Raw genomic sequence first — 17,307 nt, 5'->3', positions numbered from 1 at the left:
TAGGCCTGGGGAAAAACAGGCATTCTCTAGCCAAGAGGTTAGCTGGGAGCAGGTGGAATCAAGTGACCTGGTGAAGATGACTACAGAAGTCAGCATGGAGTTAGAAATAACATGTTGATTTGAGATTCCCTAATCAGCCTTCTACGCAGAATCACTTCACCCTCTTTTTCTTGGCAATCACCAAAGATCCTTTGATAACTCATTCCCTTCTGGGAATGGTTTTAGAAAGAAAAAGAAAAGAAGAAGACAACAGAGTCAAGGGTGGGCTTTTCCTGAAAAGTCTGGAGAAGTGGGATGCAATGGTGGAATTCTAAGTTTTGCAAGTAACTTACCCTCAGTTAGTGAGTTGTAATTATAAAGACAATGTCATCAAAATAGCACTAATCCAGGGAACTTCTTTCATTTTTAATGCTTGTCCTGTGCCCCCAAAATCGACTCCTTTCTGCTGTCAAAGCATTAGATTTTAGGATTTCTAAAGGGGATGTGTGATGGTGGATGAGCTCAAATTTTGGAGTAAGAAATATCTGGGTCCTTTTCTTCCATTTTTATAACTTCTAGATAGGTGGTGCTGGGCATATTCCCTTGTCTAAGTCTCAATGATTTCACTTGTAAATGAGGTTAAAATGTTCAGCTCTTGGGTCCTCCTGGTAACTGCCTCACTGAGCCTAGGGCTTTTCTGTCTCCCTCCTTATTTTGAGTCAGAGGGCCAGTGCTGTTAAAAAGGCTGTAGCTGGAATCAGGACTTCTTGCAGCCGACCAGCTTCTGTCTCTTCACTGTCCCTTGTGCAGTGTCCTTGGACTGCTTCTTCAGCTTTGGTTGCTGTATCTGCTCCACTGTTCACGGCTACAGTTTGCTGCTTCTCTGGCCCATTTCCTAACTGAAGATAAGTCTTTCCTCATCAGGCTGCCCTCTTCTCTCTCCTTTTTTTCACACCTGATCGTTTTCCTTCTCAATCACTGTGGCAGTCATCATGAACCAGATAATCTTAAATAGACCCTACCAAAATAGCCCTTCTTTTCATTGCTTCTGTTCACTCTGGCATTTTTCTATTTCTTTGCTTTCCCTCTGCCTCTTTATCACTGCTCATAACATAAATTTTACTACATTTTTTACTCCAGGCCTTGAAATATTGTTTTCACCTTGTGATCTTTTCAATTTTACATTTTACAGTTCCTTTGTTATGATGTGATTTTCTCCATTAAAAAGGATGCAAAACTTTCTTCCTTTCAGAGACAGATAGGGAAATGATCAAACCCTTACGGCTATTCCCTTTTCCAAAAGATGAACGAAATTCAGTGTATTTTTCTACTCATTGCCTCCTGAGTAGAAAAGTTGCCTGAGTCTGTGTGATTATAAAGATGGCCTGTGCTCTTCTCTTTATCCCACAGCATCTCTGGAAACTGTGCACCACTTCAGATAGCTAGGATGCTCTGGATGTGTCTTGTGGATATAGCAGCTTTTTGGTCTTGGGGGAGGTTGCCCTCTGCCCCTCTTCTCCCTCCCCCACATCACTACCTCTAGCATTCATAAGAGGGCTTGATTTTCTATCATTTTTTTCCTTATGATCATGGACACTTTCTTTTCTAAGGTTCATGTGGAGAAGAGTTAATATCTGAGGTTTTTCTAGATGCTTGACCATAACTGCTACTCACACAAGTCACGGAATTCACTGTAGTCATTTGAAGCCCCTGAGAACTTTCAGTTCAGATCTTGTGAAGGTTTCAGCACAATTTAAAGTCATGGAAAGAAGAGCGGGTAGGATTCCAAAAGTTAAGGTTATGGCAACCCTGGGATTTAATAGAGATTTTACTGAACATGGTATGCAATTAAGATACCTCATTAGTAGAGATATATTTGTCTCTTGGAAGAAGAACAGAAGACTAGCACTCAAGATTCTTCATTTGGCACAAGACTGCTCTCCCAGATCTTTTCTACCTGTCTTTCTTCTATTGCTTTGCTAAACATACAGCAATTAATTAATTATTTCAACAAAATAACATTTTACTGAGTGTATAACAGGTACCAGACATTGTTTCAGGTGCTGAGGATATAAATGGAATGACACAGATATGATCTGGATTGCACAGATTGCTGTTCTGTAAAGATGTCTACTGGATTTTACTGCCATGACTGCCACAGCAGAAGAAATGTCCTTCTCCTTTTCCAAATCTACCTTTGGATCTTATAGGCATCCCTTCTTTATGTCCAGAAAAGCCCTAAAAACAAGTTTCTCTCCCCTCTAAATTCCTATGGCATTTTGTTGCTATGTCTCTTAGATTGCCGTACGTGAATGTACTGTTTATATGTCTAGGTGTTTTTCTATTGATATTTGTGTGAATTTATATATCCAAACATCTTGTTAGAAGTTCATAAAAGTTTCTCAAATTAGATACTAATGATATTATCATTTTACAAATAATAAAAATTAAAGGGGTTGAGTGATTTGCTCAAGGTGAGACTCTTAAGAGAGAAGAGGTGGGGTCTAGAACTTTACTTTTGGATCCCAAGCCCCAGTGTGCTAGATGTCATACTGAGTTTAGACTATTCTATTTTGTTAGATGGATTTATGCACCTATCCTGTCTCCCTGAAATACTGTGTAAGCTCCTGGGAGTACAGATCATATCCTATTCAAATTGGGACTCTGCATAGAACCCATACATTGCTAGGGCCAAGGTAGATAATCAATAATTATTTGCTAAGCAAATAAGTGATTGAATGGATGAATTCAGAAGATTGCTGAGGAAGTTGTTCTACAGTTTGTTAGACATGTTCATCAGGCAATATGGTTTACTCTGTTTCTGTGGTTGATGGATAGATTTTAATCTTGGTGTAGCTAGAAGTTTCCTGAGTATCACTTGAAGGGCATATGTTCCTGGCTGTGCTCAAGTGTCTGCTTGAAATTATCACCTCCAAGGACACTGTCTCCACAAGCCATAGTTAGATTACCCTTGTTATGTAGAAATTGGCTGCTTAGTTTTTTCCCTAGGGCGTATGAGTGTACATTTGTTTACTTACTAGTGCTTAGTGGGGGTATTTAATAAGGCATAAGGGTGATGCTTCCAGAGCTTTTGGAAGAAGGCCTACTTTTCACTTCACAGAAATTAGAAGACCAGGACGGCAGTAATAAAGTGGTGCCATGGCAGCAGCTGGTATTGGGGGCAGTAGTGGGAGGTTGGAAGCTGTGGTTGCAAAAAGCAAATAAGCACTGGCTTTGAGATGAGCTAATGTGTCACTTCACCCCGGAAAAATGTGAAGAGCCTCAGGGAGGGTTCTGTGTTGACAGCTGCTGGCCTAAAATTGACTGGTAAAATTTGAAGACCACCTAGTTGATCAGAATCAACTTTTGGGAGCCTCTAATGTAAGAGGTATTAAGATTGGGTATTGCCATGTGGCTGGTGACCAATTTTTGATTATTCTATTTATGTGTTATGTGCATCATCAGGAATATCTACTGAATCAAAAATCAGTCTCACAAATTTTAATCTTATGGAGAAAATAAATTAAAAAATTTGAAATTGAGACTGTTTCAGAAAATCCAGGATTCATGTTTTTCTCTCTTTTTTTGGTCTTCTTGACATTGGTGTAGAATCTTATGTATTCATTTGAAACTTTTGTGTTTATACTGTGCTTTCACATACAGTATGATTATCTGAGTTCTCTTTAAGCATAAGTATTCATTTAGGATTATCCAAAATTTTGGAGCCCTGAACTCTGACCTGAGTTAAAGCTAACTAAAACAAATGTTGCAGAAATAGGAAAGATTTCAGCTACTTTGTCCTGTCTTTCAACCTTGTCATTAAAAATTTCTCAAAGCCCAAACATCTTCCTTCTAATGTTATTTCGCTTATTTGTGTAGGTTAAAGCAAAAGGGTGATTTGACATTGATGCTGATTGTTAGTGGCTGTCACCTTTGAATCTTTTACCCAGGTAGGCCTGGGAATAGAAAATAAAATACAACAAGAGAGGATTTTTATTCTCATACCTAATTAATACACAATGTTAAATTGGCTAGAAGGCAGACCTAAAATATTCCTGAACTAAAGGACAAAAATTCTCATGTGATCTTGGTTTGTATTTTCTTTTTGCCCAAAGAACTGGCAGTGTTTTGGCTTCTATAGCGCTCTCTCCCAATGGAGCAGCCTGGAAAGGGCATCAGCTCTGCAGTTCTAGCTCTGAAAATGGGTAACAGGATAGAGTGGAAAGAGCACCAGCTTTACTCTCCAGCTAACTCACACCCCACTCTGGCACCTCCTGGTCAGATAATGTGAGGAAAGCCTTTATTCTTGCCAAGCCTCAGTCTACTCATTTGTAAAATGGCAGCAGTAATGCCCACTTCATAAGGTTTCTGGTGAAATTACCTGAGATAACTTAAGAAAGTATTTAGTGCCAGTTACATCTTTTCCTGTTTCTTTTGGCTCCACCTTCAAAGCATGCTAGAACATATGAGGTTAAGAATTTAATGGCACTGAACCTTTGCCTGCTCAGCAAGAAAGGGATAGAAGGTTATTGCCATGACTTCTTTACAAAGCCTCTTTAAAAGGCTCAGCTCTCAGGGATGGCTTTGAGTCCTTGCTATCATTCTATGTGCCACTGAGAGGTGCTGATTGTTAGGCAGAGAGTGCTTTGGGCAGTTAAAGTGATATGAGCTCTTAGTCCCCTTAATTGGCTTATTGGCATGGGAACTGCAGCTTCAGGTTACCTCCCTTTTTCTCCTAAAGAGAATTTGGAGGGCATGGAGAGCTCAAAGACTCCACTGCATTATGGAAGTCATCTAACAGAGTCATTTTAGTGTTTAGTATCATCATAATTTTAGTTTAATCCAACTTGGGTTATACTTCATTCCCTTGAAGGTCTGAACTGAGTATCAAATTTCGGCTCAGGCTGCACACAGGTCAGTGCCAAATGCTCTGTTTCTGCCATATTTAGAATTATTCTACAAAGAGTTTCATCACCAGCTTTCTCTAAGCTATCTGATGAAGTTCGGCTTCCCAGAACCAATTTCCACTTCAGAGTTGTTTTAGTCAGTTTTCCATTGCTGTGGCCAAATACCTGAGAAAATTTATCCTGAAAGAAAGAAAGTTTTTTTTTGGGGGGGTGGGAGGGTCATAGTTTTGGTGATTTTAGTCCATGACCTTGGTCCTGTTGCTTTTGAACCATTGGTGAGGAAGAATAACATGGTGCAAGTTGATATGGAGGAAATACTCACCTCATAGTGGCTATGAAGCAAAGAGAGGGAGAGGAGCGGCAACTGCAGGGTCCCTGTCTCCCCTTTAAATCACTCCCTCAGTGACCTTACTTCCTTCAGATAGGCCCTTCTCACTACTGCGAAGTTTCTAGCACTTTTCAGTTGTACCACAGATTGACAACCAAGCCCTCAACACGTGAACTTTTGGGGGACATTTAAGTTCCAAACCATAATGGAGGTCCTCTGGAAATAGGAGTTGACCTGTATCTGATATAGAGTGCTGCCTGGATTGTAAGATTTTGAGGTTGGCCCTGAGATGAGTGGGATGTTTGAGATGGCCATAGAGTTTTTGGTAGAAACTTTAAGACTGTGGAACTAGATCAAAGAGTGTCTCCCTATCCAATATTAGGTAGGAAATACCACTAAATGTAGTCATGCATCAGTATTTAGCAGAAAAAAAGACTGAGGTAAAGTGTTTGATTAACATATGTGTTTCATCTTTCTCCTATAATGAGCCAAGTGATGTATTCCTTGAGGGGAAGACAGTTGATGTCTACTTCTATGGAAGTACAATTTTACATCTGTAGCTGTCATCTACTGCCCATCTTCCATACTGCAACCAGGCTATCACACATCATGTACTCAGGAGATGTGGCACAGCATTAAATTTGGCTTATGGAATGCATAGTCCAGCAAGGATTCATGACCAGCATCACCTCCGTTGAAAATAAAATTCTGATATGTAGAAAATTAAGGCTAAACTCTATATTTTAAAAACAGGATAATATCTAAGCTTTTAAGACCACAATAGTAAGTATCAGGAAACTAGGCCCAAAGAATCCCACTGCTGGTAAGTAGCAGAGCCGTAAGTATAAAGAAGCTTTGTTCACTAAAATAAATTCCTCAAAATTGTCTGTTAAATACAGATGCAAATCATCTGGCTGACCACAAAAAATGTTTTAAAAACATCTAATTTTGACAGTAAGGCCCATTAAAATCAAAGTGTGAGCAATTTAGGTATTTTCTTTTTATGGTAAGCAAGTCAACTTATTGTGGTTGGTTTGCTGTTATTAGACTTGGTGGTCTCTAAACTGCACTACTAATCCACCCATTAAACATTAGAGTTAAAAGAGGCTTTATAGCACCTCTAATTAAATGTACATGTTCTGTGCTATAAAGATTATGGAAACTGGGGACCAGAATAACTGTGTGACTTGGGCAACAGTAAATATGTCTAAGCCGTGTCAGTTGTGGGGGTAGTTAAGACGTGCTGCAGAATTGCCAGCTATTTTGAACAGGATCATCTTGGGGAGATCTGATCATGAAGTCAAAAGGCAAGAGACCTATGTTCTAATCTGTTTTCATTTCCTTCTGCTTTCAATTTTCTCATCCACAGAATGGACATAAAATATATGTCTCTACCACATCAGTTAGAAGGCTATATTAGATATGTAATATGTAAATTAAGAAAATCTTATTGCTATGATTCATGAATAAACTGAACTTGTAGAACTTTATATGGAAACAATTTTACAGTATCTGTTTTATCAAAGCAAAATAGGTTAGAGATAGAAAGTGATTGACACTGTGAGCTGAAGGCTGGAATTTTTTATAAAGATTTTCTTTTTGTATGGAAATTGACATGGATTTTGACCTTATGAATCAGGTAATGTAACTTATTCATTGTTTGTTTCCTAAAGTTTTTTCTTTAACTTTCTCAGTTAAGTGTAACTTTATGTTCCTTGTTTACTGAACCTTCCCTTGTTGAAATACTATTTATAAGAGGCATCTGATAACCCAGAAACCTTTCTGGATCATTGAAATGATTTCATACTGGTCATTTTCAGAAGAAGGAAAGTCACAAATTACCAAAAATAAAATAATATGAAAGCAAAGATATAGTTTTTTTATCTTTAAGCAACTATATTTTTGATAGGTGATCTGCTTATATTAAAATAATCAACTATATATTTCTTATATTCACTTAAATAATTTGATTATATATCCCAATTAATAGCTAAAATTATTATCTAGTTAGCCTAAATATTTTATATAACTATGATGCAGAAACGTATTTTCTAGAGGATCAAACTTTATTTGTACCTTAACTCTGAGTCTTGACTTTGAGTTACTATTGTAAATGTATAGTAGAGTAGCGTATCTCAGAGGTGAGCTTAACTCCTCCAGAAGTTCTTTTTTAGAAATACCTGTATTAAATATAAGAGTAATTTTATTTGTAAGTTATCATATCTAAGAATCAACTGAGAATGAAAAAATGGTAAGATGCATTCAAGATATTACAAGCTCCTATAGTCTGTAGTAAAAGTCAGAGGGATCCATTTTATGAGGGAATGAGAATTGAGTTCAGAGTACTTCTAGGAAAATACAGCCATCTGAAAATGTCTTCCCAGGAAAATCTTGGCTATGCTTCCATAGGCTTTCCCATTTTCTTTCTAGTAACCATTGGTTCCCCAGGACTCTCCCAGCCTTCTTGGATCCCTCTTTTTTTCTGGATCTCTATAAGATATAATAGACAATGTGCCATGGTATGGAAAACTGTGTGGTCATTATTTGCTTTGGTCTCTGGTTTTTATGAACTCTCCCAGTCTACTTGTACTGTAAATATCTTCAGGAGAACTCCTATATGTACTTGGTATTTCCTAGAATCTAGCACAGTGCTGGGCATGTAACATGCACTCAATTAACACATAATTAATCAGCATTAGCTGGAAAACTCCTCAAGGTCTAGGATTCTGTTTCTAATTCTAGATGAGTTACTATATGGTAACTAGTTGAAAGAGTGTGCTCATAGGTGCTCATTGATTGTTCTGATTGAAATGGAAATCCAGAAAGCACTCATTCAGTTCTTTAATTCATATGGTAATGTAAATCTGAGCCCTTTCCCCTCATTTAACTTGTCATGCCCAGTTTTAAGTTTGATGCTTCTAACTGTGGTTTCCTGTGTTATCACTTGCACTAGAGAGGATTCTTATATTCTTCAGGTCATCAGAATCAGAAGCAATTCTAAAAATCTTCAGTTAGCTCCTTATTGCATGAAGAGGAAAAGAACCCTTGAGATTAAGTAATGTTTCTAAGGTTGTTCATTAATCCATTTAATCTTTGTGTATGTGTAGTTCTGGAGATTGAACTCAGGGCCTTCACACTAATGTTTTTAAAATTATTTTTGGAGACAAATTTTCATCAAGTCACTAAATTACCAAGGCTGGGTTCAAACTTGCAATCCTCCTGCTTCAGCCTCCCAGAGTGCTGGGATTATAGTCCTGCACTACCATTCTGGGATTTTTGAGTCCTTCTTTATTCCCCGTGGTGTAGTGTAACACAGTGTCCTTTTTCCTAATTCTCTGGCCGTAGTCCTCATTTCAATTGTAACCCTAACCTGAGGACCGTTACTTATGACTCAGTGTAGGGACACTTCTTCCTCCTTTCCCCCTTTTAAACATACATCGGAGAAGTCATATGTCAAAAACTTCTTCTAGGCTTTATTTAGGGTTTCTAATTCCAACTTTTTGTAATGGTGACACTCTATGATTATGAGATTTTATAACAGTTTGTTCCCAGTGGTTAGCTAAGACTATTTTTTTGAAGTCTTATTTTGAGAAGCTTTTTAAGATTTCATGATATGTATAAGTGAAGAGCTCTATGTCTTAGGGAATCTGAACTGGTTTGGTGGAGTGTGATGATATAATGATTCTGCTACTGAAAGGAATCTAGAATCAGAATAGGGTGGAGATTCGTCACTCAGCAGCAGATCTTGTTTTAGATAAATAATTTACTAATCTGTGCCTTAAGGAGAGCAAATATAGTTGTTGTTTAACCCAAGGCATAAAGTTATATGCTTAGACATCTACAATATAGTTATAAAACTTTTTTTAAAAAATGAAGATACTGGTTAAACTAGTGATTATGGATAAATTAAAGTTTTTAGCTTTGAACTTCTTTATTTAGACGTTTGGTTCAGTTAGGCAGCAAGCTGGATACATTCAGAGGTGAGGGGTAAGGATTGAAGGGAAGCACTTTGTTCCCTATGGACATTTGCTCTTTGTGGACTCTGGCAAAACTGTGGAATCTTCTTGTCGGAGATGATGCCTAGATTTGACAGACAAGCAAGTCATGGCTAGACTGAAAGAAAAGTAAAGGAACCATGCAATGTGTTGCTTATATGCCTAGAAATCTGTTACAGGTAAGTGAAAATGGCAGCAAAATGATCTGGCATTCTGTCTCAACCTTCTTCCATCTTCTTAGTTTCAAGGACTGATGTCCACGAAGCTCTGACAACTGGTAATATTGAAAGGTCAATTGTCATAGGCCTAAATAGACATTTCTCTAAAGAAGATGTACAAATGGTCTTGAGGCACATAAAAAAATATTTAACAGCACTAGCCATCCAGAAAATGCAAATCAAAACCCCAATAATATATCACCTTATCCCAGTAAAAATGGTTATTATTTAGAAAAAGATAAGTTCTGGCAAGAATGTGAAGAACAGGGACTCTTTGAAGACTGTCAGAGGGACTATACATTAGTATAGCTAGTATGGAAAACAGTATGGAGGTTCCACAAGAAAGAGAATTATGTGATCCAACAGTCCCACTTTGGAGTATATATCTGAAGGAAATGAAATCAATGTGTCAAATAGACACCTGCACTACCACATTCATTTCAGCACTATTCATAATAGCAAAGAAATGTAAACAACCTAAATGTCCATCAACCAATGAATGCATAAAGAGAACTATATATACATATACACAGGCACACTAAAATACTATTCAACCATAAAAAGAACAAAATCCTATCATTTGGGACAATATGCATGGAGTGAGAGCTCATTATGTTAAGCAAAATAAGCCAGGCACAGAAAGACAGGTACCAAGTGATCTCACCTATACGTGGGATCTAAGAAAAGCTGATCATACAGAAGTTTAGGGTAAAGTAGTGACTACCAGAAGTGGGAGAGAGTAGGGGCAAGGAAAGAATGGAGAAAAGTTGATCAATGAGTACCAAAATGCAATTAGAAGCCAGGAATTTTTAATTATTATTTTCTAGTATGATGACTACAAAAATGATTATGCACTGTACATTTTAGAAAACTAGAAGAGCAAATTTTGAAGTTTTCACCATAAAGGAATGATAAGTGAGGAGATAGACATGTTTAACATGATTTACATATTATACAGTAGATGTGTGTGTTTGAAAGATCACATTACCCCATTAATATATACAATTTTTAGGTTTTCATGTATCAGTCAAAAAAGAAATTTAATTAAAGAAAATAGAGCTGGGTACAGTGGCAAATGGCTGTAATCCTAGCACTTGGGAGGCGAGGAAAGAGGATCACTACACGTTCCAGGGAAGACTCAGCTACAGAGTGTGTGCAAGATTGGCCTGAATTACAAAATGAGAACTGAGGGGAAAAAAAGAAGAAAGAAAGAAGGTATACGTGGTGGCATATACTTGTAATCCCTATGCTCTGGTAAACTGAGGCAGGAGTATGGCAAGCTCTAGTCCAGCCTGGGAAATTTAGCACATTAGTGACGTAGCCCTGTCTTAAAATAAAGAAAGGGCTGGGTATGCAGCTCAGCACAAAGGCTCTGGATTCAATTTCCAGTCCACAATCAATCAATCAATCAATATTAAAAAGAAAATCCAGCACAAGGAAATGATAAATGTTTAAGGAAATGGGAACGCTAATTAAACTGGTATTCATTAACACAACACCTGCAAATATCAGCACTATACTCATAAATTTGTACAGTTATTGTTAATTAAAAATAGTTTAAAAAGTCATTTGTCAGAGTAATGTCATGCTGTTTTCAACCTTTACATTGAATGTATATTTACTATAGTGAAAGTAACCAGCATCCTGGATGTTAAGGGGGTGGTTAGAGAAATAGGCTCTTAGGCTTGGTTTGCAGTATAATTTGACCTAGGAAGACTGTACAAACTAATTTGTATTTGGAAAATTGTAACTCAGTTCTTGACATCAGAATCCTAGAATTTAAAAAATTCTACAGAATTCTTTTTTGGTAAATCCAATTCTCACCTCTCCATCTTCCTGGCTGTCTGCTCCCACCTCTCTCAGTGAGTACAGAAGACACAGGGAAGGACCATCTGGCGCAGCATGCCAGCTTTTTATTTGGTTGCTCTGAATTCCACCTTCCTGTTTGGCTCACGCTCTCCCCTCACCCATACTTCAGAAACCAATCAAGGTGTCTCCTGAACTCATTTATTCCCTTTGTTTCAGCTGCCTTCTCAAGTAACTTTTTCCATATGCTTATATCCTTGTCTTACAATGGAGGTTTTTTTTCCATCAAAAACGGCCTGATTGGACTGTTAGGAAAATCCATTTACTCAAATATGTGGCAAAGTGCTTCTAAAGATCCCAAACAACTTTTCATTACTTTTGATGACCAGGGCACATATGAATAGAAGAAAAATTGCTCCGTTTTAAAAGAATAACTAACTGGTGGGACATGATGATGAGTGACGTGAAATGAAAGACGCTGTTGCTAGCCCTCAGTCTTTTCTTCCCCCAAATGAAGAGTGTAGTCTACATTTAGAGATACAGCCTTTAATTGTTATTTTCCTTTAATTTGGTGTTTATTTTTGTCAACCCAATGTGGCCTCATTCCCTTTAACATGGTGACATTCGTATTCTTTATATTGCCTGTTGTGAACCAGTTTTCTTCAGCTCTTGCTAAAACTTACTAAAATGCCAGATGTCATATGGGAAATGTGAAACCTGAAAGAAGGTCGTAAATCACAAAAGCAAACCATAAAGCAAATAATAAAATTCCCTGAGTGCTATACTCTGGAGCTTCCCAGCTTCAAGTCTCCTTTTGTTCACCTTTCTCCCCATTCCACCGCATCCTCACCCAAGACTTGATTGTTTATTTTGCAGATTCTGAGCAGAGCACTGGTTCAGACTCTGAGGTACTCACTGAGCGGACCTCCTGCTCCTTCAGCACTCACACTGACCTGGCCACAGGAGCTGCAGGCCCCGTGCCTGCTACCATGTCCTCCATGGAGGAGATTCAGGTGGAGCTGCAATGTGCTGACCTCTGGAAGAGATTCCATGATATTGGAACTGAAATGATCATCACCAAAGCAGGCAGGTGAGGATAAGTTTCTTTGAGTGGCCAAATTCAAAGAATCTATGGAAGTATGAGCCATTAAATTTTCCCCTTCACTTACTTGTGATAGCTTCACTGAAGCCAAAGCAAGTTGCATTATTTTTCTGCATTTGGACATCTTGGTAATGTGGTTCTGTGCTGTTTACTGTGTTTTTGCTATTTCCTTCCAAGTACTCAAATCTAAGTCAATTCTATCCTCACAAACACTTTCCACCTACAAATATGTTTCAGCTAGTGCTGGAGGCCTGTTATTACCTTAATATCTAAAGACTGCCAAAGCAAGCATTTATTCTTCCATCCAATGTTTACAAGAAGATTGCTCCCCAAACAATAGCCTATGTCCTCAAAGGCACTTAAAGCAACCAGATGCTGTCATAAAAATTGGGTTTAGTGTATCTTCTGAGCCCTATTGATAATACCATTATATCTTATTGTTGGCTTAACATTACTTTAAAACTTTAATGATGATCTGAAGAATCTATTGCAATACTATTTATCTAGGACAATAAAAGTTTTAAAAGCACAATTTTTCTTGAAATAGATACTTTTTGTTGAACTGCTCCTTTAGGGATGTGATAGACATCTTTCAGTTCTCCATTGTTAGATACCTGTTTTGTGTTGGACACTCAATATGTGTTATGTCCTCTAAACTTCATAGAAACCTTGCAAAGTGGGATATAGTCATCCCAAATATGGAGGAAGATGCAAAGACTAAAAGATGTCAATTAACTTAACTAAGTCACAGGAGTAATAAGAATAACTCCAGAATTCTACATGAATTTGTGCAGCTCCAAAACACTGGTAGTAATCACTTGTAACTCTGCCTCATTATTAGTGATGTAATTATAAAGAAATGATTATAATTTTTGACCTATGGATTCAAAATAAAATTAATTTAAATAAAACTAAATTTGGACTAGGTTTGAGCATAGAGGGATTGTTAATTGAAATTAAGCAAAATAATTATGCTTCTTTTATGTTTTCAAGAACCAGCATGTACCTCACTGCTAATAAACTATTTACATGAACATGGCTTTTTAAAGGAAAAGAATATTTTGATTGCCTACATGTAACAAAGAAGTCTCCAAATACAGTAAGATATCCACAAAAATGTGAGGTGAAAATGAACCTAAAATTTCATGGAACCATCTTCTCTAAGTTTTAGCAGTGGAAAAAATACCAAAGCCCTTCTTAGGTAGAACAGCTTTGAAGGAGAATTACTTTCGGTGCCATCTCTTTCTTTTTCTCGGGTTTTAGTGTTCTCTTGTACATTTTGTGGTGTTAAGGCTTAGAAGAAAACAAAGTAATTCAAAGACAAGGTTTTTATTTTCTATTTTTAGCAGACTGGTTTGCAAAGACACAAAATATTATAATTTGTTTATGAGATTTTCCAGTTTTATTTCTGATGTTTACCTCGATTTTGGGTCTGTGTATTCCAGTCATCCTGTTGCTGACAGCATCCATTCATTCCTGCACTTCTGTGAGTTCAGTGCATTTGAACATCTGCTTGACAACTCTCTTGTGACTCATTTTACAATTTCTTCTGCACATTCACTTTCACAGGTTCACCTTGATAACTGAATAATTCATATATTTCCTACACAGACACTCAGTTTATCCTATATTTAACTCCTTTATTGACGCTTAGAAACTACATTCCATTTCTGTATTTTATTGCCTTAGCTGTTGCTGTTATTGCATTAACATATTGGTCAGATAATTCTAGGACAATTTAAAAACATTCCAAAAGTGTTTACATAGCTGGGCACAGTGGTGTATACCTATAATTTCAGCTATTTGGGAGGCTGAGACAGGATCATCAAAAATTTGAACAACTTAACCACTTAACAAGACCCTGACCCAAAATAAAAAATAAAAAGAGCTGGAGATGTATCTTAATACAGAATACCTTGGTTCAATCCCTAGTGCTGAAAATAGAAGCTTTCTCTTCTATCAATTTTCTTCATACCTGTTTATTTCCCTAGTGGATTTCATTCTTCTCACTTAAATTTCCTTTTTAAGCGATTCCAATTTCCATTTTTTGTTAGTGATGTTATCTTTGTTTCTCTACCTTCTCTAACATTTAGAAGATCTTTGTCACTGTCTGCTTCTTGCCACATCCCAGGCTGCAATTGTGGTGATTTCGATTTCCTGCAATCCATATAGCCCTTGCATTTTGAATGTACCAGCACACTTTGTGTGATCAGCACCATGGACAGAGATGCTGATAGGCATTAATGAGTTTGAAAACTAAAAGAGCCGTTCTAAATTTAGCGATATAATTAAAACAGAACACATCTCATTTGATGAAATTTATAAAATTATTTTTTCTCCAGGATGTTAGGAATTCACGTGATAGCCTATGCTAAGCTATTGACAAATTAAAAAAAGAAAGAAAAAGAAAAAGAAAAAGAAATGCTTTCAAAGTTTTTACGAGTACTTAAACTTAGAATTTTGAAGCAGTGGAGCACCTTAAAGGTTATCTTTATTCTTTTTCTTGTTTTATCAGTGATGGTGATAGAGCTAAAGGACTTATTCAAAGCCACATCACTCTTTGAAGAGATGTATTTTCTCTAGTAATGTCATATGACTGTCCCAGACAAATAATTGTTTAATTTTAAAACATTAAAGCCCATGCTCTTGAAGTCATCATGAAAAATTTATTTCGTTCAATGTAATGCAGCATCTGTGGGTGTCTGAGAAGAATCACATTTCACAAGTGCTATGTGAAGTACTTCTCCCCAGGAAGATGCTTTCCAATCATTGATACATGCAGAACAATTGTAATTGTCATTAACAGAATAATCACTGATCTGCATTTACATATATAGACCAAGACTTGTAAGTTTTGGAAAGAGTTAAAGTGGATCAAAGTGCCTTACCAATACTGAAGGTAGATTTAGTCATAAGGAGTAGCCAACCATTACGTTTCATTAACTTCCCATAAAACCAAAGGTAAGACTTTCAAATTAAACATAGGGAGGGGGAGAAAAATCTAAGAGGATTTACTAACAGAAGCTTCTGAAAAGAATATAGTGGAAAAGAAAGAATGTTTCTATATTATTATTTGCAGCTATTTAAGAATTAGCCATTATCCCTACTAAAGATCTTGGTCTGTCTTGTGCCCTCTGATATGATGATGATATCACTGACTTATGGAGGACATTTTCTTTTTGGGTTGCTTTTGCTGGGTAAGTAGTGAATATGTGATTTGAAGAGAAAGACTCTCATGTAATCAACAAGTATACATTTGCAAGATGGCTGTCTGAGGTCAATGTATGGTCTACGGCTGTGAAATGGAGCAAAGCCAATTAGGCCATATGTGGATCAAGCCTCTGACCTTGACCTCATTAGCACTGTGCTCTGCCCAGCTCAACTAACTAGCCCCAGATGGTTAAGCTTAATGCAGTGTTTTGTGTACAAGTACTCTAGAGCTCATTCAGGGAAATCCAAGTTTTTGAATTGAGCATTTTTTAAAAATGTCTGGCTTGATGCTAAAGACCTTGATATTTCTCTCTTTTTTTTTTTTTTTTTTCGTTATGGATAAAGAAGAATGGTGAGCTTTATTCTGGACTTGTTGAAACTCAATACCTCTTTTGGGCTGCGCCCTCTCCTCCTCTCTTCAATTATGAGAGAAGTTGTAAAGTGCCACATCCTGACCTCACTTGCTTTGGCAAGTTTAACAAGCCATTGTGGTAGAAACAAGGTACTGCCCAGAGGCCACTAGAATTCATTTGGAATTTGCTTCCTATTCCTCAGGGTCCTTCCTCTGACACACACGTTGACAGCCTGAGAATTTTCAGATTTTTTTTTTACAGTCTTATGCATTGAAAAAAAACTTCTGGTGGCCCCTTTATTGGGGGGGACTAGTATTTTTTTATTTTTTTCTTATTTTCTTGAGAGGTGATTTCTTTTCTTTTTTTTTTTTGTTTGAGAGGTGATTTCTTTTAGAGTGGTCATTTTCAAATAAACTCAGTCAGCCAAGATATTGTACAGTCACCTACCATAAAATGATAATTTCCCTGGGTAATAAGAGTATAAATTATTGTATCTACCATTAAAAAGTTTATAGCTAATAGGTAATGTATGTGTAGATACACATATACACATACCTATGCATGCATATATATGTTACATTAAAATTTAACTTAAAATATAAGGGACGATACAGTATGAATCCCTTGAGTGTGTGAATCATTAAATGGGTCAATGTAAATTAAGAAAAGATGCTACTTCAGCAATATAAGTCTCCATTACATTTTATAGAGATAGTTTCTAAGGCATCAGCCCACTTGAAGAATTAGAGGACATTAGACTTTGATATGTGTTTGGAGGACCTAATAACAAGACACCCTTGGAGATTTTACTCCCACTACTTCTCCCCCCCTCCTGCCTCATTATTGCCTTATTCCCACAGGAGGATGTTTCCCGCTATGAGAGTAAAAATCACTGGCCTGGATCCACACCAGCAGTACTACATAGCAATGGACATTGTGCCTGTGGACAATAAAAGATACAGGTAAGAACTGCTCTGAGATACAGAATTGTGGGCATCGTCAGTATCTCAAGGCAATTTTTTAAACTCACTGAGTGAAGCATTTTAATACTGTACAATGCACCGGGAACAAGGAAAGGGTATGCCAACGGACTGGCACAGTACCAGGCGGGATGTAGTAACTAGAGGTAGGAGATCCTGCTCAGTAACATTTTGGTCTTAAATCCTCCTTATGTCTCTGGATAGACTAAGATGTTATAATATCTTCCAGGGTGGCAAAAGTTAAATAGATCTTGAACCTAAAATTAATTTAGTTAACACTGTAAGTTATTAATATATTTTATACTAATGAGTTGAGATGAATTATTTTGGAAAAGGGAAAAAATGGACCAGCACAGTATACCCAGTCATACACCTGGTGTGTAGAGAATTAGGTAAGAACTCAAGAAGAGTATCTAGTTAGGTAGAAGC

General features: G+C 37.1%; 1 protein-coding gene across 2 annotated transcripts in view; it reads left to right on the top strand.

Annotated features, from left to right (window-relative positions):
- The window catches only part of Tbx15 (T-box 15), a 119,357-nt gene that overhangs the window by 48,959 nt on the left and 53,091 nt on the right, over positions 1 to 17,307 (top strand). For both annotated transcript variants that reach the window (XM_005389071.2, XM_005389072.2), the window contains exons 2-3: positions 12,110 to 12,323; positions 16,759 to 16,860. In XM_005389071.2, coding sequence (XP_005389128.1) covers positions 12,110 to 12,323; positions 16,759 to 16,860 — 316 coding nt within the window. The remainder of the gene's footprint in view (positions 1 to 12,109; positions 12,324 to 16,758; positions 16,861 to 17,307) is intronic.

This window comes from Chinchilla lanigera, unplaced genomic scaffold (assembly GCF_000276665.1).
Source record: "Chinchilla lanigera isolate Chin_1 unplaced genomic scaffold, ChiLan1.0 scaffold00034, whole genome shotgun sequence".
Classification (NCBI taxonomy): Eukaryota; Metazoa; Chordata; class Mammalia; order Rodentia; family Chinchillidae; genus Chinchilla; species Chinchilla lanigera.
This window is presented reverse-complemented; position numbering and strand designations above follow the sequence as displayed.